The 21429-nt window shown below is 49.6% G+C and overlaps 1 protein-coding gene across 2 annotated transcripts in view; it reads right to left on the bottom strand.

Annotated features, from left to right (window-relative positions):
* Positions 1-21429, bottom strand: part of SIN3B (SIN3 transcription regulator family member B) — a 43698-nt gene that overhangs the window by 11646 nt on the left and 10623 nt on the right. For both annotated transcript variants that reach the window (XM_080673151.1, XM_080673152.1), the window contains exons 5-12: positions 19181-19324; positions 8827-8949; positions 7608-7697; positions 7024-7142; positions 5033-5240; positions 2977-3093; positions 1414-1652; positions 556-739 (exon numbers count right to left, since the gene is read on the bottom strand). In XM_080673151.1, coding sequence (XP_080529277.1) covers positions 556-739; positions 1414-1652; positions 2977-3093; positions 5033-5240; positions 7024-7142; positions 7608-7697; positions 8827-8949; positions 19181-19324 — 1224 coding nt within the window. The remainder of the gene's footprint in view (positions 1-555; positions 740-1413; positions 1653-2976; positions 3094-5032; positions 5241-7023; positions 7143-7607; positions 7698-8826; positions 8950-19180; positions 19325-21429) is intronic.

Below are 21429 nucleotides of genomic sequence, written 5' to 3'. Positions count from 1 at the left end.
CTGCCCCCCAGTGGCCTCCATCTCCCTGCCAGGCCGCTTCCTACATCCATTTTTCAAAGGTCCAGATTCTCAGAGCCTGAGAGCCCAGCCTTGCCTCAGTTATGTGGTTCGGGACCCATGAGCCTAGGCGGTCCAAGACTGGCAAGAGGACACGGTGCATCTGCTGGAGGTGAAGCCCTAGGGCCGAGAGCTCTGATCTCCTGTGACTTTTTGTGCCTGTCTCCTCACTGAGGAAACTAAAATTTGGATAACAGTACTGCATAGGAAGGTCTGTGATCAAGGGTTCTATGGGATGTTCCTTCTGGGGGTTCAAGTGCTATCTGGTACCCACTGGCTGTGGAGAAAATAAAGCTGCTGGCACCAGGCATCTGAAGGAAGGTCCATCAAGGCCCACAAGGGGAGGGAGGAGGGAAGAGCCCCAGTCCTCCCTGAACAGCCCTTGTCTGTGCTACAGAAACCTCCACCCTCACCCTTACACAGCCGTGAGGGCAATGCTACCAACCTCGCCTACCCGCTGGGAAAAAGGCAGAGACCCAGCGCAGAGGAGGGTCTCACCTCATCATAGACACTCTCAATCTCGTTGAGCAAGCTCTTGGAGCGAAGGGCCTTGGTGTCGTTCTGCTTGAAGTTCACGGCCTGGTGGTCCAGGGACTTGAGGTATGCCTTCTCATATTGCTCCCGCCAAATCTTGTTGAAGCCCTGCTGGGCCTCCCGCCACTCCTCCTCCTTGGCCTTCAGCCTGTGGGGGCCAGAGGGGCTCAGCACAAGGACAGCATGGGAACAGCCTGTGACACCCGCCTGAGTCATCCCTGCACTAGGACCAGCCTGTCTTCCATCCACAGACTAGCCATGCACTGCACACGTGGGACAACCAGCTCCAGGCTTGTCTCTATTGAGTAAAGGAGGGAAGGAGGAAGCCATGGTCCTGGAGGACCAATGTGGACAGTTTTATGGTTTCTCAAACATTGCTGCCACGGAACCAACCTCCTCCCTGTCCTGGCTTCTGCCACTGACCATATTCCATGTAGCTGTTGGCTCAACTGTGAACCCCATGAGGGATGGGACTGTGTGGGTCTCGCTCAGCTCTGCAACGCCAGGGCCAAGCATAGCACCCAACTGAGGGCAGCACTTAATACCTGTTCACTATCACGGAAAAGTTCCTAAGACACAATACTAAATACAAGGCAAGCTGTGAGACAGGTCCCACTCATCATGTTTCGCCCTAATTATGTGTGTGGTGGCCAAAGGACTAGGACAAGTGTTAACCGTGCTTTCCTCTCGGGAGGGGAACAGGAAGACTGAGACACCCAGGAAGGCAGCCTGAGGCCCCAGGGGCCCCCCACCTCCCTCCCCACCTTGTGTGACATCTGTGACAAACACTAATGAGCGCCCAGGGGCCAGAGCTGAGGGAACCTTTTGAGAACGACTGGGACAGCGGTGACAGGGTTTTTCTTGAGGCTCTCGATGATCTCAGGAGCCTTGTCCCCATAGATGCGATGGATGGCGCGACGCTGGATCACCTCCGACGTGCCCCCAAGACAGTCGTCCAGCCGGAACTTATCCTGGTCTTCCGGTGCCATCCGGGACAGTTTTTTCTGCACACTTTCTAACACTCGAATGGTGGCCAGGTTGGTCTCCAGGACGACGTCTAACTATGGAGAGGAAGGCGGGCAGGGGTCAGTGGGGCCCTAGGGAAGAGCCTGGGCTGGCAGAAGGGATGGTTGGACGGAGCTAACAAACTGCACGTCTGAGGGGTGGAACAGGCATTAGAAGGTGGGGCCCTGAGCAAGTGAGGCTGATTACTGGGCTGGGATCGTCAGGGGAGGCACAAATGCAGGACCTGGTGCTGAGGGACGAGAGCCATGGGCCATTCATTGCTGGCTGACCCCCTGCACAGGCACAGAGAGCAAGCTTTGCTTGGCAATAAAAGGGAACAGACCCATGGTGCACTCAGCCCCTGGAAGACTCTCAGGGCATGTGCAGGGGGAGCCAATCCCCAAAGGGGACATACCATGTGATTCCATTTGTGCCACAGTGAGAGATGAAGGGACAGGTCAGTGTTGCCAGGGGTCAGGGCTGGGTGGGGCTGGGAGGGAAGTGTTCAGACATAAAGGGCAGAAGGAGGGGTCCTAGTGGTAAGGAGCCGCTCAGTATCTTGGCTGTGGTGGTGAATACAGGAACCACCAAAGGTGGGAACAGGCAGAGCTGAACACACGTGTATGCACAATTCAACACATGCACATGCCACATATGCACACACAAATACAGCCCAAGGGGGTAAATGTGCCAATGTCATTGACCTCGCTGTAGTATTGTGACAGGGACTTATAAGCTGTTACCATTGGGGAAGGGAACCTGATTGTTGTGTCATTTCTTACGCTGCATGTCAGCAAAATTTTCAAAAAATTAACTTAAGCTAACTTAATTTTTAAAATATGTTTTTATTGATTTTTAGAGAGAGAGGAAGGGAGAGGGACAGAGAGATAGAAACATCGATGACAGAGCAACATCATCGATCAGCTGCCTCTTGTACACCCCCCCCCCCGCCCACAAGGGACTGAGCCCAAAACCCGGCATGTGCCCTGACCAGGAATTGAACCCACAACCTCTCGGTTCCTGGGTCGACACTCAACCACTGAGCCACACCGGTCAGGCAAGCTAACTTAATTTTAATTAAAGAAATTAAATTCAAATACATTGCCTAGCCAGCCTGAAGGAAAGCAAGGCAGAAAAGAGATCTGTGAGGACCTGCCCTGTTGGAAAGTGCTGGCATCCCTGATACTCAAGAGGAGACGAGGGTGGGGTGGGGTGGGGTGGGGAGGTTAAGAAGGATACATCCCAGGATGGAGAGGGAGATGAGCAGGGGAGAGTGAGGGCAGTGCCATGGAGGATGGGGGACAAGGCACACCCCATGTCCCCACCATCCTGGCCAGGACTCAGGGCCACCCGAGGGCCCTGCAGCACCAGCATACACACCTCAAAACGCTCGTCCTCACAGCGGTGCAGCTGTTCCTCGTAGGGTGTTTTCTTAGAGCTGACAAAGGTGGAGTCCTCTGACCAAGACGGGAATGAGACCCAGGTGTCATTCAGCACCTGCATCAAGAGGAAATGCTGTTACCCCAGGCAACAAGCCCTGGCTGCCAGAACTGTTTACTGTACTGTTCAGTGTAGAAAATTTAAGAAGTAATACCGGAAATTCCCTTATCATACAAACAGTAAATGTGATCAAGTGAACCAATCATAGTATTTCAGGGGTTGGCAAACTTTCTCTGTAAAAAACCAGATAATGCACACTCCCACTGGACTGGCTCCTCAACTCATCCTATATAATAAAAGGCTAATATGCAAATGGACCAAACGGCAGAACGACTGGTCGCTATGATGCACACTGACCACCAGGGGGCAGATGCTCAACGCAGGAGCTTCCCCCTGGTGTTCAGTGCGCTCCCACAGGGGAAGCGCAGCTCAGCCAGAAGCTGGGCTCACCACTGGCGAGTGCATTGGTGGTGACAGGAGCCTCTCTTGCCTCCGCAGCAGTCAGACATCCCCTGAGGGCTCCCAGACTATGAGAGGGCACAGGCCGGGCTGAGGGATCCCTCCGCCCCCACCCCTGCCGAGTGCACAAATTTTGTGCACCAGGACTCAAGTAGAGTTAAAAAAGAGTAAGCAAGTGCCAAGCAGCCACCAACCCTGAACCAGAGTCAGGACAGGAAGAAGATCAGAGAGGGAGGGACATTTATGCACATACATGCCAGTGAGAACTACACCTCCAGTAAGTCCATCTTCTCAGGGCAATGCCCCCAGCACAATGCATTTATGAATCAGAGCTTCTAACCTAACCATGGGCTCACTCCATGGATCTGTCTACACCACAAGGCAGGCATCACATGCCTGGGTTCCCATCTTGTTTCGGCCCAGATGCTTACTGGGACCGGAAACTGTCAGTGATTTCCCAGCCGCCTGAGACATGGAAATATACCTCAATAATTGTAAAAATTAGTCCAGCCAGCGTGGCTCGATGGTTGAGCGTTGACCTATGAATTGGGAGGTCATAGTTCGATTCCCAGTCAGGGCACATGCCTGGGTTGTGGGCTCGATCCCCAGAGTGGGGCATGTGGGAGGCAGCTGATCGATGATTCTCACTCATCATTGATATATCTATCTTTCTCCCCGTCTCCTTTCCTCTCTAAAATCAATAAAAATATATATTAAAGCCCTAGCTGGTTTGGCTCAGTGGATAGAGCCTCGGCCTGTGGACTGAAGGGTCCCAGGTTCAATTCTAGTCAAGGGCACATGCTTGGGTTGTGGGCTCAATCCCCAGTAGGAGGCATTCAGGAGGCAGCCGATCGGTGATTCTCTCTCATCATTGATGTTTCTATCTCTCTCTCCCTCTCTGAAATCAATAAAAATATTTTATATATATATATATATTTTTAAGAAGCCATATTTTAAATATATACATGTATTTAAAAAATATTTCAAGTTTTGTGGGGATTACTTAATTCTGCCTTAGTCTTAGTAAAGTAGTCACAGGCAGTATGCAAATCAATGGGCGTAGCTGTGTGACAATAAAACTTCATTGACAAACACAACCAATGGACCAGCTTTGGCCTGGGATTTGGCCCACAGGCAGTTCCTTGCTGATCCCTGGAACCCAGCAGGCACTCTTGAATTCTGGATATACAGTAACAGCCTGTCCTCTAACCCTGAAGAAGTATTCAATTGTCACACTAAACAAAAACGTACTGAGGGCAGTGAACCCAGGACAGAGCAGGCTCAGCAAAATGATGGAATGTGCCAACCCTATGCTGGTGCCATGGGCTCCATGGCTTACCAAAACTGCCAACAGGGTAAGAAACTCACCTCTGCTCCGGTATTTTGTTTTGCCACATCCCACCACATCCATTACTCAACATTTAGGGGGCTGACATTCAGTCTTTTATCTGATATGTGAGAATGATGGGTGTTTTTTGGGGGGGGTGGGGGTGGGAAACATGCACCACACAAGCCAACGTAAGCCCCAGGGAGCTACCTCCTTGCAGATGGCCGTCCTCCCACTGCACTTGGGCTGCTGATAAGTTTTGGGGAGCGCCCGATAGCTGGATCCAATGCGCTTGCAAGATGAATAGTCGATTTCCCGGCTTATTCCATCCCCAGATCTGTCGCTCATGGGCGGGGCGAATGATAGTTCTTTCACCCCCAGGAAGGACTTGAATTGTGCAAAAAGTTCTGGAAATTTCCTTCAGAATTAAAAACAAATGGTAAGTCGACACTCCCAGGGCTTTCTGGGAGTGATCTAGAGATTTCAGAATGGTTCCATAGAGACATCTGTGGTTAAAAATGGTCAGAATGCAAGCTCAGGGAGGCAGGAAGCGGAACCTAGCACCAGATGTGCATAAAGTCCCCACTTGGGAGTGAATCTGCCCCCCAAAACTTTTTCACCAGTCAGGCCCACCACTTGAGGAGGCCTTGAAACACTCTGGAAAAGACAACCTAGACTGGCAGAAGCTGGGTCAGCAATGCTCCTTGACTGGAAGAGGCCAGGGTCGACCAACCTGCCCACACCTGTCTTTGTAGATCAAGTTTTACTGGCACAGTGATGTCCATCCTGACACACTGCTTGTGGCTTCTTTTGCACAATGCCAGAGTTGGGTAGTCCTAGCCCTGGCCCTCAAAGATCAGTCTGCCAAGCTCTGTTCCAGAGTCTTTCTCCCCCAGGGGGGAGACCTTCCTAGGAACACCCTCTATGGATACATTCTCATAAGTCATAATGTAACCGCCATGCACGTTGATGGGAAGGTTTTCGTGCAATCCACCTCAATGTCACCTGGATTTATGTTTAAATGAGTGTCAAAGCCAACTGCACGAGCGCAGTCACTATGACAGTTGGCACAGTGATCCTGCCGTAACAGCCAGGCAGGCTCCGCCCCTGGGGTTTTCTTTGGGGCTAAATAGGTCACAAATACAGTTATATATAATGCACACTCGCCATATTATGGATTCTATTTGAAGGGTCTTATGCACAGAGCCCACATGGAGCTTTCCGAAACTGAGGTCAGACTGGCTAAGAAAGCTGCCCAACATGACAGGGCTGGTGAGGGGGAGGCAATGCTGGGACCTGGCGAACCCCCTTTCCTAAAGCTCACTGTGTACGAACCGTGCGTTCGTGTCTACCTCCTAGAACAGCGGTTGCCAACCGGTGGTCTGGGAGGTCCGAAAGGTTGGCAACCGCTGTCCTAGAACATCCCCACCTTCCCAGCTGCTGCCCGAGCCTGGGGCTACACTGTTTCTTACCCTGTTTCTTACACACTGCCACCCACACACTGAACAGGATGTGCTAGAGCTGTGTTTCTCTTTGAGTGGCTGGATGCTAGTCAGTCTTTCATTCTTCCTGCAATTTCTGATTGTTAGAATTTAAAAGCCTACATTGAGAGAATCTCCAGGGTTTTATGTGGGTGGAAAAAGCTGATCCTGATTCCATTTATATAACACTTTTGTTGTGTAGGTGTTAGAGATGGAGCACAGAGATGGTTGCCAGGGGCCTGTGGCGGGGACTGGAGCAGGAAGCAAGAGGGACACAGGCTTGGGTATCAAAGGTCAGCACAGGACCCTTGTGGTTCTGGAGCCACTGAGTATCGTGACTGTAGTGAGACGCACTCCCTTCCCAGGTGATAGAACTGTACGCGCACGCACACACACACACACACACACACACACGCACGCACGCACGCACGCACGCTCGCGCAAACTAGAAATAGGGAAACCTGCACAGATGGGTGGGTTGCCTGAGTGTCACCATCCTGGTTGTGGTGCTGACTTCAGATGTTCCCATGGGGGGAACCAGTCCTAGGATCTGTGTTCTTTCTTACTACTGCCGGTGAATCTATGACAATCTCCACAACAATTTCTATTTAAAGACAGTATCAAAAAAAGTACCTATCATCTTTCAAAACAATAGCCCAAAGAAAGGCGGACAGTTTACAGAAGCAAAACTTGTGGAGAGCCTGGCGCAGTGTTGCTCACCCTAAAAACGGGCTGACGAGCTGGAGGAGCTCGGAGCCGGACACGAGCTCCTGGTTGAAAAGTGCGATGCAGCGAAGAAAGTTCTCATAGACCTCCTGGCTCTTCAGGACCCTGCGCACCTGCAGGGAGAGTACGTCAGGAGGCTTTGCGGGCTGGGCCCAACCCTGGCCCCTGTGCCTACTTGGCTTAGCCATCACTAGGTACACGAAGTCACCAACATGGGCTTGCTCTAAAGTGACTGGCCGTGGTCTGCATGGCAACGCTCTCCTTGAGTATTCACAGTTCAGATAGCACAGGACATCTTGCTGGTTCAGGCCACTGACCCCATGGGAGCCCCAGCATGAGTTCTGCTTTAGAAGTCACACAGCTGGGGTGTGGCAGATGTGTGTCCTCAAATCCAGCTCGGCCCTGAGCTCTGACGCCTACAGTGCACCACCTGCCATCTGTTCAATGATGGCCCATACTCCCTTCCACTGTGAAAGCTGGTGCCAGGCCCTCCTCCCAGACCCACTCAAGAGCTCCCCTCCTCCCCCTGCTCCCTTCCCTGAAGCTCCCGCTCTGCACACCTGAGTCCCACCAGTCACCTTGTCAAAGAAGGAGAACTCTTGCAGAGTCCCATACTTCCCCACAGCAGCGATGGACAGGTCTTTGGTACCACGCAGCTTCATTTTCTTCTGTGGAGAGAAATTCTTGCGGTCAGTGCTCTATGCATACGACTTTGTCAGAGCCAGCACGGCCAGCACTGGGTTCTTCTGACAGAAACTGTCACTGGGTGCTAGATGAGGTCTGCCCAGGACCCCTGTGGATGACCATCTCAGAACCACTCACCTCCACGGCCTAGTGAAAGGTGAAGGTCACAGGACTGCCCCACCCATAATCTGGGATCTAAGTCTCGACAGCTTAGGGCTTTTGATAACAGGCAGAAACATCATGAAGTTGAAATAGCAAGGTGGCTATGCCCCTGGATACAATATCAGAAACCCCTCCCTGCCTGTTTTATCCTGTGAGCCATGGCCGTGATGGGAAAGGTACAGGAAAAGGACAGCACTGGTGGGATCCCACAGAGGCCCAGGTTTTAAGTCTCTGGAAGACTTTTGTCTCTAAGCTTGACTAGGACCTAAACTTGGCTGCACTCTTGAGGCCACAAAACCATCTTCCGATGCCTGAAGAATGATAGAAACATGTCAAGGGGACACAGGAGCCAGCCCGAAAGGGCCGCACTGACCAATTTTGGGACAGTTTGGGCATCAAGATAAACTAGTAGTTACAGATTATAACCCGGAGTTCATAGTGACATAGGTAACTAAATAAATGGGGTAAAGAGAAGTCCTTCCTCACAGTAGAAAGTCACCTAGTAGATGCACAAACAATGATGGAATGAGAAAATCACTATCACAGGTGATGAGTGCATGAGGAGCTAGACCTCAACCCCTTCCATCCCTCAGCGGGGCACCCAGTGCAGGGACCGACCTGCACAACTGTACCTGGGGCCCTGCCCGTCAGAGCCATGATGGTGACAAGGAGCAGAATGAGCATTAATCGGTTTCTCAAGGAGGAGGTGACACTCCTCACAGCAATCTTGTGATCCAGGGAAACAGATGAGCAGCACCCTTGGAGGTAAGCTGACTTCCCAAGGCCCCACAGCCAGTGCATTTCAAGCCAGACCAGGGCCCAGACTCAGCCTCCTGCCCCAGGCCTGCTTGCTTGGGGACTGTGAATGTTGCTCCCCAGCTCATGTACAGAGAAGGCAAGGCTGCCGTGTGCCCACACACATGTATATCCACACCCAGGGCTGGCAATTACCTTGGCCGGTGCTGACACAGGACGGAGGAGGGAGGGCCGGGAGCGCTTTTTGCTGTGTTCCAGGTTCTTCTCGTGCTCACTCTTCTGGACACTGTTCATTTCGCAGGGCCCATTTCCTGTGAACTAAGGACACACACACAGGAGGTGGTTAGCGTTGGATACAGCCGGGCCCATCAGTGCTGGTTCTCCATTTGTCTGAGTGCCTGGAACAGCCTTCAGCTTGGCCCCCGGCTCCAAAGAGCACTGTCTGCCACAGGCCAGGGGCTCTGTCCACATGTGAGGTGATTCTAACTCTTGAGATGCTCACATTTACTGGGGAGAGACCCGTGTACCCAGATCATGACAGTGAGACAAACACCATGAGGTTGGGAGAAGGCTCACAGAAGGCCATGATGGAGGCTGGGTCCTGACAGGCAAGGGAGGCCATAGGGTGAACACTGGAGCTGGGCCTAGGTGTGTAGGGCTCACCCGTGGACCACTGATAACGAGGGTCTGGTGTTCAAGTGCATCCAGAAGGGAAAAGCACTTCAGACGAGGGGACTGGCACGCACAGAGCCCCAGCAGCAAGAGGAAGCAGTTGACAGCCTCCAGGTCACTTGGCGGGGGCGGGGTGGGGGTGGGTTTCCAGCCCAATGCGTATTCTTTCCTATGAACGAGAATGTCAGCACTCGGTGGGAGCTCATCGCTGGTACTCTCGGGCTCCACACCAGCCATCAATGAACAGGTTAGGGATGTTTCTCCCAAGTGGGGTATCTATAGGGTGTTAGCAAAAAATGCATCTGGGAGAATCTAGTCAGAACTTGCGTCTATGTAAATGTGCTGGAAAGCTGGAGTGGGTGGAGGAAAGTGGACAGACTGCAGCTTTCCTGCAGGATGTGGGCAGGGCTGGGGAGGCACTCCAAAGTCACCCACCACGTCATTCCTACCCCACCATGGGACCTGGACAGGGAGACACCACATAAAGGACGTGCTATAGGCCCAAAGCGTGGGCTGGGTGAGTACGACATGCTGCACCCAAACAAAACAGCAGCATCTACCAGGTAAGAGTGAGCTCTGCATCTGTGTGACTCTGCATCTGTGGGACCAGTGTACATGATACATTGTTAGGTAAAACAGAAAAGAAAAAAAAAATTTAAGCAGAATAAACAGGATGCCATTAAAAAAAAAAAAAAAAAAAAGATAGCCCTAGCCAGTGTTCTCAATGGTTAGAGCGCTGAACTGAGCACCAAAAGGTCACGGGTTCAATTCCAGAGGTCAAGGACAAGTACCTCATATTTGGATTGCGGGTTCCCTCCCCAGCCCTGGTCAGGGTGAGTGTGGGATGCAACCAGTTGATGTGTCACTCTCACATCGATGTTTTCACCGGCCCTCCCCTCTCTCTCCCATTCTCTCCCTCCCGACCTGCTACTCTTTCTCTGAAAAGCAATGGAAAAAATACCCTCATGGTGAGGATTAATAAAAAAAAGGATAAACATTTGTTTGCACATGCAGTGGAAATTTCTAGAGGGACTCAATACAAGACACTGTGGGTGCTTAACTCTTGAGGACAGTGACTGGGAAACTAAGGAGAGGAAGGGAAACTTACTTTTCATACTTGATACTCTTACTGGTACTTGATTTTTTCATGAGCACCTACTATTTTATAATGATTATGATGACAGTAATAAAATCTTATCATGGGGAGAAACCAAGATGGCGGCATAGGTAAACACCTGAACTTGCTGCCTCGCACAACCACTTAAAAACTACAACTAAAAGACAAATGGACATCATCCAGAACCACAGGAAGGCTGGCTAAGTGGAAATTCTACAACTAGAAGGGAAGAGAAAAGCACACTGAGACTCAGAGGAGCTGCGGAAGTAAAGTGCAGAGGTACGGAGGCGCGCGTACAGAGAGGGCTGGCAACTGAGTACGGGGCTGGCTTTTTCAATCAGCTGGAAGACACAAGCTCCCGACGGCTCTGAATTCCAGTTCCAGGCAAGACTCTGGGGACTCAGACTCATATGGGGAGAAACTGGACTGTCTGGCATTGGGTGGAACTCGAGGGCAGCTTTCTCTCAGAGGTGCTTGCAGAGATTACCGCGGGACACTGAGACCCGGGGGCCTCTTAGGGCAGGGCTGATGGGAAGCCATTGCTGTTTGCTCCGCCCTGAGACTCCACCCCATCCAAGCTGTGCGCAGAGGCTTTTGCATATGAATGGCCTGGTCCTTTGAAATCTAAACTTACCTAACAAACTGTAGCTGAGTCAGAAAGACACAGATCATCCAAAAGAAGGCCCAAGGCCCCACAGCAGCTTGCATTGCTTCACAGCTGGGCCTCAACTGGGCACCTCCAAAACCCAAACAAAAAAGAGGAATCTGCAGATCTTTCCATAGCTCCTGCTGGGTGGCCTCAGGCAGAGGCTAAATTAGCACCTCCTTGGAGATCCAAGAGCCAGTGTACCCAGGGGTCAGAGTAGGACCATCTAGATTACAACTCCTCAGATCCATTAGGGACACACTCAGGGGGCAGACTCAGTGAGCACCAAAGCCCCACTGAAGCAAGTCTTGCCCCATAAGGGTGTCTCTGGCACAGAAGTTCTCCCATCGTAGACACAGCCTGGAGGTCAATTCCTCCCAGTGATACCAACAACAATCAAGGCTTAACTACAACAAGACTGTGTACACAGCCCACAAAGGGGTGCACCAAGAGTGTCCACCTCAGGTAACTGGGGAGGCTGAGCCACTGGGACCTATAGGACACCTAGCGCACAAAGCCACTCTATCAACTCAGGGAAACAACCAAAACGCAGAGACAAAGAAACAGGTCACAAATGAAAGAAATGGAGGAAAGCAAATGACTGGATATAGAGTTCAAAACCACAGTTATAAGGTTTTTCAAGAATTTTCTAGAAAAGGCTGATAAATTTAGTGAGACCCTCGAGGATATGAAAAAGGACCAACTAGAAACTAAGCATACACTGACTGAAATTAAAAATTATATATAGAGATCCAATAGTAGACTAGAGGATCGCAAGAATCAAGTCAAAGATATGAAATACAAAGAAGCAAAAAACACCCAACTGGAAAAGCAAAAAGAAAAAAGAATCAAAAAATTTGAAGATAGTGTAAGGAGCCTCTGGGACAACCTCAAGCATACCAACATCAGAATTATAGGGGTGCCAGAAGAAGAGAGAGAGCAAGATACTGAAAACCTATTTGAAAAAATAATGACTGAAAACTTCCCCCACCTGGTGAAAGAAATAGACTTACAAGTCCAGGAAGCGCACAGAACCCCAAACAAAAGGAATCCAAAGAGGAACACACCAAGACACATCATAATTAAAATGCCAAGAGCAAAAGACAAGGAGAGAATATTAAAAGCAGCAAGAGAAAAACAGTTAATTACCTACAAGGGAGCACCCATACGACTGTCAGCTGATTTCTCAACAGAAACTATACAGGCCAGACAAGAGTGGCAAGAAATATTCAAAGTGATGAATAGCAAGAACCTACAACCAAGATTACTCTACCCAGCAAAACTATCATTCAGAATTGAAGGGCAGATAAAGAGCTTCACAGATAAGAAAAAGCTAAAGGAGTTCATCACTGCCAAACCAGTATTATATGAAATGCTGAAAGGTATTCTTTAAGAAGAGGTAGAAGAAGAAAAAGGTAAAGATAAAAATTATGAACAACAAATACATATCTATCAACAAGTGAATCTAAAAATCAAGTGAATAAAAAAATCTGATGAACAGAATAATCTGGTGAATATAATAGAATCAGGGGCATAGAAAGGGAGTGGACTGACAATCCTCGAGGGGAAAGAGGTGTGAGAGGTGTGGGGGGTGTGGGAAGAGACTGGACAAAAATCATACACCTATGGATGAGGACAGTGGGGGGGGGGGGGGGCGTAAGGGCATGGGTTGGGGTGGGAACCAGGTGGAGGGGAGCTATGGGGGAAAAAAGAGGAACAATTGTAATAATCTGAACAATAAAGATTTAAAAATAAAAAATAAAAATAAAATCTTATCGTTAACTACAGGCCACACTTGTCCCTTAAGGGAAAACTTCTTTGGAGAATAGTCATCTAAAGATTCAGTTACTCGTAAGAATACTAGGTGGAAAATTCTCATCTCTTTTTGTAGATGTAAGAATAGGTGAAAACACCAATTCCTAAAGGAGACAGGCAGTGGCACTATGACATGCACTGAGTGGGACAGAGATTGGGGGCCAACGGGGAAACCCAGTGCTTGCCCAGCCTAAGGGCAACATTAGCTAACATTAGTTAACAGTTCCAATTTATGAACACTTGAGCTAGATGGACCCAAAGCCCATTTGGCTGGGGGTTGCCATAGTCACCATGCTTCTTCACCTGTTTCTATAAATAAAGTTTTATTAGCACATAGGCACACCCACTTGACATACAGTCCAAGGCTACTTTCCTGATAAGAGCGCTGGCCTACACACCAAAGGGTAGCAGAATTGTCTTTGCAACACAGGATGCCTGGCCTGCAAAGCCCAAGATACCTGGCCCTTCACAGGAAAACATCTGCCAACTCTGACCTAGGCCAAACAGTCGGGTTTAATTAGGACAACATCAAATTTCATCTTGGTTTCTTTTTCCTGAAATTTTAATAGAAATCCAAATCCTATATAATAAAGAGGTAATATGCAAATTGACTGTCACACCCTCACAAATGGCTGCCTACAACCAGGCCGGTGGGGGGTGGGGGGTGGGAGGGTTGTGAGGGATGACCAGGCTGGCAGGGGGGGCAGTTGGGGGTGACCAGGCCAGTAGGGGGGGCAGTAAGGGGTGACCAGGCCAGCGGGGGGGAGGGCAGTTAGGAGCGACCAGGCCGGCAGGGAAGGAGCAGTTGCGGGCGATCAGGCTGGCACGCAGAGGCAGTGAGGGGCGATCAGGCTGGTGGGGGGGGGGGGCAGTTAGGGGTGACCAGGCAGGCAGGCAGGTGAGCAATTAGGAGCCAGCGGTCTAGGATTGTGAGAGGGATGTCCGACAGTCCCAGATTGGAAAGGGTGCAGGCTGGGCTGAGGGGACACCTCTAGTATTAATATAAAGGATCATAATATAAAGATCACTTTATATAACAAATTGTACCAGTACATGGGTGTTTTTAATAATTTAAACATTGATTCAATCTTTCTAAATATATCAGGTAGCTCTAATACCTAGTATACTCTAAAAAACTGCTGAATTGATAACAAATGCCATTTAAAGAAAATGTGGGCAGGCAGTTTTCTGGGGGAAATGCTTAATTTTTTAGGACGGGCTTTATCTATGCCCAATTTTGTAAATTTCCAGTCATGCCCATCAGGGGGTGCTGCGACCACATCCATCAGAGGACAAGAGGCTCCACTCACTGGCCATCCACCAGTGCTTCAAGAATCATCATTATCAAGAAGAAATTTCATCAGAACTAAGACCACCCTTGCCCAAAAATTGCTAAGAGTTGGAACAAACAGTGTAGACAGACAATTTTATCAGTTACCTACTGTCTCTTGTGCAATGCCCCCATAACCCCAATGGACAGCATTCTCCACCCACTATACCGACTACCAAGGTGGTTCAGTAGCAAAGACCCAGGCTCACTCTGGCCAGGCACTTCCCTAAGGATTTTTGCAACTGGCCCAGGAAGAGAGGGTTACTTTCTACAGGCTCCCAAAGTGACCTGCCAGGCTCCCACAGCAAGAAGGTGACAAAGTGAGACTAAACCAAGGTGTGCAATCATGAGCCCTTGCTGCTCCAGGCACTGCACCCACTATCTCTGGTCAAGGCAGGTGCCCATCTCCCTGTGAAGATGGAATTCAAGGAAAAAGCTGCCAAGGCTGAGATGCAAGGCCCAGATCCAAGGGGATGAGACCCAAGGGGTCTACAAAGCATACAAGGGGGCAAGACGGAGCTTCAGAGTATGACAGGATGCAGCTTGAACTACCAGGGATGCAGAAGGAAGCAGAGGGACTTTTGCCGAGAAAAGATGGAGCACTGAGCACATGCCAGGCCTTGCAGAAGGCACTTGAAGAACAACAGCTTGTCGAGTCCCCATCTAAGCAGGAGGCAGGAAGGAAACAAGGCCCAGGAGGCACTGGCTCAAGCCCACCTACAGCACCCAAGGAGGCCAAGCAAGTGCCACGGTCCAGGCTGTGTTCACAGGGTTCAGTGAGGATGCACTGGGCTCCAAGCAGGTTGAAAGGATGGGCTGCAGTTCCAGCACTGATAGGCACAGAGCTTCTCCAACTTGGAATCAGGAAGTATTTCCTGGTGGCATCCTTGCTTAGGGATATCACTAAGTGTCCTGGAGAGAGTGACATGGGCAGGGGGAAGAGGGGTCGGCACGTGAGACAAGCCCCAGCCCACGTACTGGAAGTCTGCCTGACTGGACCAAGTGTCTTCAGGGCATCCAAACCCAGACTCCTGCTGCCCCTGATCTCCTCCCTTTGAGACCATCCTCACAGGATCTTCATTCAGAAGCAGAAACCACGAGAGGTGGTGATGAAGTGTGAAGTGTGTGTGTGTGACTTCTGTGCTCATACTCCAAGTCGTCATCAGGACAGGAAGGAAAAATGAAAAGAGGAAGTGGAAGTCAACAAACTAGGAAGAGAAGGGAACTTCCTCAATCCAATAAAGGGCATTTATGAAAAATCCACAGCTCACGGCACACTCAATGGTGAAAGACTTAAATCTTTTGTTCTAAGATCATGAACAAGACAAAGATGTTTGCTCCCACCACAGTACTGGAGGGCAATTAGGCAAAAAAAAAAAAAGGCATTAAAATTGAAAGGGAAGAAGGGAAACTATATTAGCAGGTGACATGATCTGATACACACAAAATCCTAGCAAATGCACAGAAACAAAGCTAATAAATGAATTCAGAAAAACTACAGGTTACAAAATCAACACACAGAAAGCAGTGGTGTTTCTATATGCTAGCAATGAACGATCAAAAATGCAATTAAGAAAATTTCCTCTCCATTAGCATCAAAAAATAATAATACCTAGGAATAAGTTTAACCAGGGCAGTGTAAGACAGAAACATTGAAAACTACAAAACACTGCTGAAAGAAATTAAAGACAATTTAAATAGATGGAAAGATGCTGCAAGTTCATGGATTGGAAGGCTTACTATTGTTAAGATGGCAATACTTCCCAAAGCAGTTGAAAGATTCATTGCAATCCTTATCAAGATCCCAATGGCCTTTTTCATAGAAATGGAAAAGCTGATCTTCAAATTTCTATGAAATTACAAGGGGCCCTGAATAGCCAAAACATTCTTAGAAAATAACAAAACTGGAGGACTCACATTTCTGGCTTTCAAACTTACTACAAAGCTACAGTAAACAGGATAGTGTGGTGCTAGCATAAGGGAAGACATGGAGATTAATGAATTAGAATAGAGAGTCAATAAATAAACTCATACAACCATGGCCAACTGGTTTTCAACAAGGGTGCCAAGACCATTCAATGGGAACAGAATAGTTTCTTCAACAAATGGTGTTGGGGTGACTGGATCTCCACATGCAAAAGAATGAAGATGGACCCTTACCTCACACTCTATATAAATACTAACTCAAAAGGGATCAACAACCTAAATATAACAGCTAAAACTATTAGAAGAAAACACATGGAGAAGCTTTCCTGAATTCAGAAGATTTGGCAATAGATTTGACACTAAAAGCATGAGCAACAAAAGAAAAAATAGGTAATTGGACTTGATCAAACGTTAAACTTAAGTGCATCAAAGGACACTAAAAAAAAAAAGACAACATGCAAAATGAAGGAAAATATCTAATAAGGATCTAGTGTTCAGAATATATAAAGAACTCTTACAACTCAACAACAGAGAGACAAACTAAAGTATGAGCAACGGACTTGAACGCACATTTCTCCAAAGAAGATACAAATGGCCAATAAGTACATGAAAAAAAAAGTTCAATATCATTAGCCAGCATGGAAATAAAAATAAAAACCACAATGAGATACTATTTCACATCAACCATGAAGGCTATAATTAAAAAAAAAAGGAGCCTGGCCGTGTGGCTTAGTGGTTGAACATCGACCTATGAACCAGGAGGTCACGGCTCGATTGCCGGTCAAGGCACATGCCTGGATTGCGGGCTTGATCCCCAGTGTGGGGCACGCAGGAGGCAGCTGATCAATGATTCTCTCTCATTCTCATCACTGATGTTTCTCTCTCTCTCTCCCTCTCCCTTCCTCTCTGAAATCAATAAAAAATATATATTTTTTTAAAAAAAGGAAATTACCAAGTGTTGGTGATGGGGAGAAATTGCTAGTGAGAACATAAAATGGTGTGGCTGCTTATGGAAAACAGTTGGGCACTTCCTCCAAAACACAGAGTTGCAACAAGACTCAGCAATTCCACTCCTAGGTATAGACCCCAAGGAATTGAAAACAGGGACTCAAACAAATCCTTATACACACATGTGCACACCACCACTACTCACAATCGCCAAAAAATGGAAATGACTCAAATGTCAACTAAAGCATAAAAAGAGTATGGTACAGCCCTGGCTGGGCTCAGGGGGCAGACGTCCTCAAACTATGGCCCGCGGGCCACATGCGGCCCGCCAAGGACATTTATCCGGCCCGCCGGGTGCTGCTGCCTGTCCTGCTTAGCAGCCGACTCGTCCCGGGCCCGCAGTGTGCATAGGAATTTGTTCAGTTTTTTTTTTAAGCTATAGTCCGGCCCTCCAATGGTCTGAGGGACAGTGAACTGGCCCCCTGTTTAAAAAGTTTGAGGACCCCTGGTAGAGCGTCGGCCTGCACACCAAAGGGTTGCAGGTTTGATTCCCAGTCAAGGGCACATACCTGGGTTCCAGGTTTAATCCCCAGCTCCCACATCTTACACGCCCAAGAGGCAACCAATTGATGTGTCTCTCTCACATCAATGTTTCTTTCTCTCTCCCCCTCCCTCCCTCCCACTCTAAAAAAAAAATCAATGGAAAAATTATCCTTGGGTGAGGATTAACAAAAAAAAAAAGTCCATCCCTACAATGGACTATTACTCAGCCACAGAAAGGAATGATGCACTGACACATGCTATAACGTGGATGAACCTTGAAAACATGCTGAGGGAGAGAAGCCACAGCATGTGACACAAAAAGCCACATGTTATATAATTCCATTTATATGAAAGGTCCGGAGCAGGAAAATCCATATATGCAGAAAGCAGATTGGTGGTTGTCAGGAACTGGGGGAGGGAAATGCAGAGTGACTGCTAATGGGGATGGAGTCTCCTTTTGGGGTAATGGAAATGTTCAAGAAATGGAGAGAAGTAGTGCCTGTACAACATATAAATGTATTAAACACTACTAAAATGGTGAATTTTACTTTAATTAAAAAAAAGTGCCTTGGCTGGTGTTGCTTTGTGGTTAGAGCATCAGTCCAAGCACTGAAGGGTCTCGGGTTCAATTTCCGGTCAAGGGCACCAACTGGATTGCAGGTTCCACCCTCAACTACAGTCGGGGGGCATGTGAGAGGCAACCAATCCATGTTTCTCTCCCTCTACCCCCACGTTCCTCCCTTTTACTCTCTCTAAAAATCAATGGAGCCCTAGCCAATTTGGATCAGTGGATTAGGTGTTGGCCTGTGGACTGAAGGGTCCCAGGATTGATTCTGGTCAAGAGAACATGCCTGGGTTGTAAGCTTGATTCCCAGTAGGGGGCGTGCAGGAGGCAGTCGATCAATGATTCTCTCTCATTGATGTTTTTATCTCTCTCTTCCTCTCCCTTCCTCTGTGAAATCAATAAAAATATATATTTAAAAAAAATCAATGGAAAAGATATCCTCGGGTGAGGATTAACAACAACAAAAGCAAGCACCTTACGTTCATGAAAAAGAGGAAATGGAAAGGGCAGTCCAGCAAAACTCGGGCCACAAAAGGGGGAGACAGACTAATAATTCAGTCTGTATCCTCACAGTCCCTGTCCCAGGTGCCTCTTCTGCTCTCTGCCTCCCCGTCATTGCTAAGACTCAGCCCACGCCCCCCACACCTGCCCACAGAGTCCTGGTTACAAGGCAGGTGGCTCTGCAGTCCTTGTCACAGGACTAAAGGTCAGGAGGAATACAAGGTCCCCTCCCCTGGTCTCCACCTACCAAAGCAGCCCTTGCCATCTGGCACTGTCCACACTGAGAAGCCCTCTTCAGGATCTACTCCCGCTTGACATGGAGGTGGAGCCTGTGATGGGAGCCTCCCTAGGAGTCTGTGTGGCTCCTGTGGGAAGCCAGTATGTCCTGGGGGTTGGACAAGCCTGGCCTGGCTCTGGGGGCTGCACTGAGGCATGGGGCCCTGGCTGAGAAGGAGCCCCTGGGCTGGGTGGGTGCTCTGTACTCACCAGGGACCGCTTGGCTTCGGGCAGGAACTGTCCAAACTCTGAGAGCAGGTCCTCCTGGCCCCGGAAGAGGTTTGCCACCTCGGTGAACACCTCCTCTTCAGACATGCCTCGGAAGGGCCGGCCCTTTGTGCTCAGCTGCTCCTTCTGCCAAATGATGGGAAAGAAAATGAGTTGTTAGCCAAGGAACCAGGTACTTAGGCTGTGACATTCAGGCATTCCACTGTGGAGGAGACAGAAGGACGGCTACTGGGAGAGAGGGGCCAGCTTGGGGTGCCCTGTATCTGGCTCCCCTGCCTGGAGAACAGTCCTATGTGCTTGTGTCTGAACCCAGTTCCACAGCACAGCCTGAGCCCTGGCCTCGGATGGGGCCTGTGCTAGGAGAGTGGAGGAGATGTAGACAGGGACACAGCCATGGAAGGACATGGTCCCAGCCCACCCAAGGGTAAGGGAGCATGTTTTGCTGGACAGGGGAGTGTGGAACTAGTGCTGGGCCTTCAAGGGAAGAGGGTAAAGAGAAGGGCCAACAAAAGGGTTCACCAGAGTCACCAACACTTGAAGAAAGATGGCCTGACTCAGAACTCAAAGTAACAATATAAAGACCCGCAGGGACCTGGGTTGGGAGGGCAGGAAGCTGAGAGCAAAACTCAAGTTGGATATCCTATATAATAAAGAGGTAATAGGCAAATTGACCCTCACGCCCTTGCACAAGATGGCTGCCCCCATGTGGTCAAAGATGGCTGCCACAAGATGGCCGTCAGAGGAGGGTAGTTGTGGGCAATCAGGCCAACAGGGGAGGGCAGTTGCGGGGGAACCAGGCCTGCAGGGGAGGGCAGTTGTGGGGGAACCAGGCCGGCAGGGGAGGGCAGTTAGGGGCGACCAGCTGGCAGGGGAGGGCAGTTAGGGGCAACCAGGCCAGCAGGAGAGGAGAGTTGGGGGGGACCAGGCCTGCAGGGGAGGGCAGTTGGTGGGGACCAGGTCTGCAGGGGAGGGCAGTTGGGGGGGAGGACCAGGCCTGCAGGGGAGGGCAGTTGGGGGCAACCAGGCCAGCAAGGAGGGCAGTTGGGGGCGATCGGGCCAGCAATGGAGGGCAGTTGGGGGTGACCAGGACTGCAGGGGAGGGCAGTTGGGGGCGACCAGGACTGCAGGGGAGGGCAGTTGGGGGCGACCAGGCAGGCAAGGGAGGGCAGTTGGGGGCGATCGGGCCGGCAGGGGAGCAGTTAGGTGTCCATCAGCTGGCAGGGGAGTGGTTAGGGAGTGATCAGGCTGGCAGGCAGGTGAGCGGTTGGGAGCCAGAAGTCCCGGATTGTGAGAGGGATATCCGACTGCCGGTTTAGGCCCGATCCCGAGGGGTCCCAGATTGGAGAGGGTGCAGGCTGGGCTGAGGGACAGCCCCCCCCCCCCACAGTGCACGAATTTCGTGCACTGGGCCTCTTGTTAAAAATAAGTTCCTTTCAACTTTACACCTGAGGATACGACCAAGTAAGAGGTGTTGAGGCCGGGGCCCTCCCAGAGTGAAGGACATTCCCATCAGTATGCCTACTCCACAGCTACAAAGGGGAATGAGCCCATGTCTCCCTTCCTCTCATCCTGCTGCACCTGAGGGAAGCGAGTTTTCAATCCCTATTTAAGAGGGGAAAAATAACTGCCTCGCCCCCCACCAAAGCCACCAGAAAGACAAAGGGAAAATGGGCGAAGACCACTCGGTTCAGAGAATTAAGTCACCTCTATACACATGAAACGATGATCAAATTGGGTGATGTTTAAAGAAAAACATCAAACAGTGCCACTTCGCTCATCAGATCGACAAAGATGAAAAAAACTGGTTTTTCCAATGAGGATGTGGGAACTATAAAGCGGAAAGGAAGACTGGCACAGGGAAGCGTAGTGCTATCTATGACCACGTTATGGACGCACACCCTGACCTAGGGACACACATTCTGAAATGTTCCCACAGAGATGGTCAGTTCTGTTCTAACATTTGTTTTGAAAGCACATCTGTTTGAGCTTGACACATGTACTAAGGCAGTGGTCGGCAAACTGCGGCTCGCGAGCCGCAGTTTGCCGCTCTGTTGACTAATGAGTTTGCCGACCACTGTACTAAGGAATCATCTGAGTGCAGTGTGGATTTTACGATTGCTTATGTGGGAGAAGCCCTGGGCAAGAGCAGAAAATTGCACTGAGTAGTGTGGGAATCTAACTGCCCGCCTTTAACATCTGTTAGGAGCAATCTGTCATAACTGTCAGGAGCG

This window comes from Plecotus auritus (assembly GCF_963455305.1).
Source record: "Plecotus auritus genome assembly, chromosome: 6".
Taxonomy (NCBI): Eukaryota; Metazoa; Chordata; class Mammalia; order Chiroptera; family Vespertilionidae; genus Plecotus; species Plecotus auritus.
Note: the sequence above shows the minus strand (reverse complement) of the source record. Positions and strands in the feature narration are given on the sequence as shown.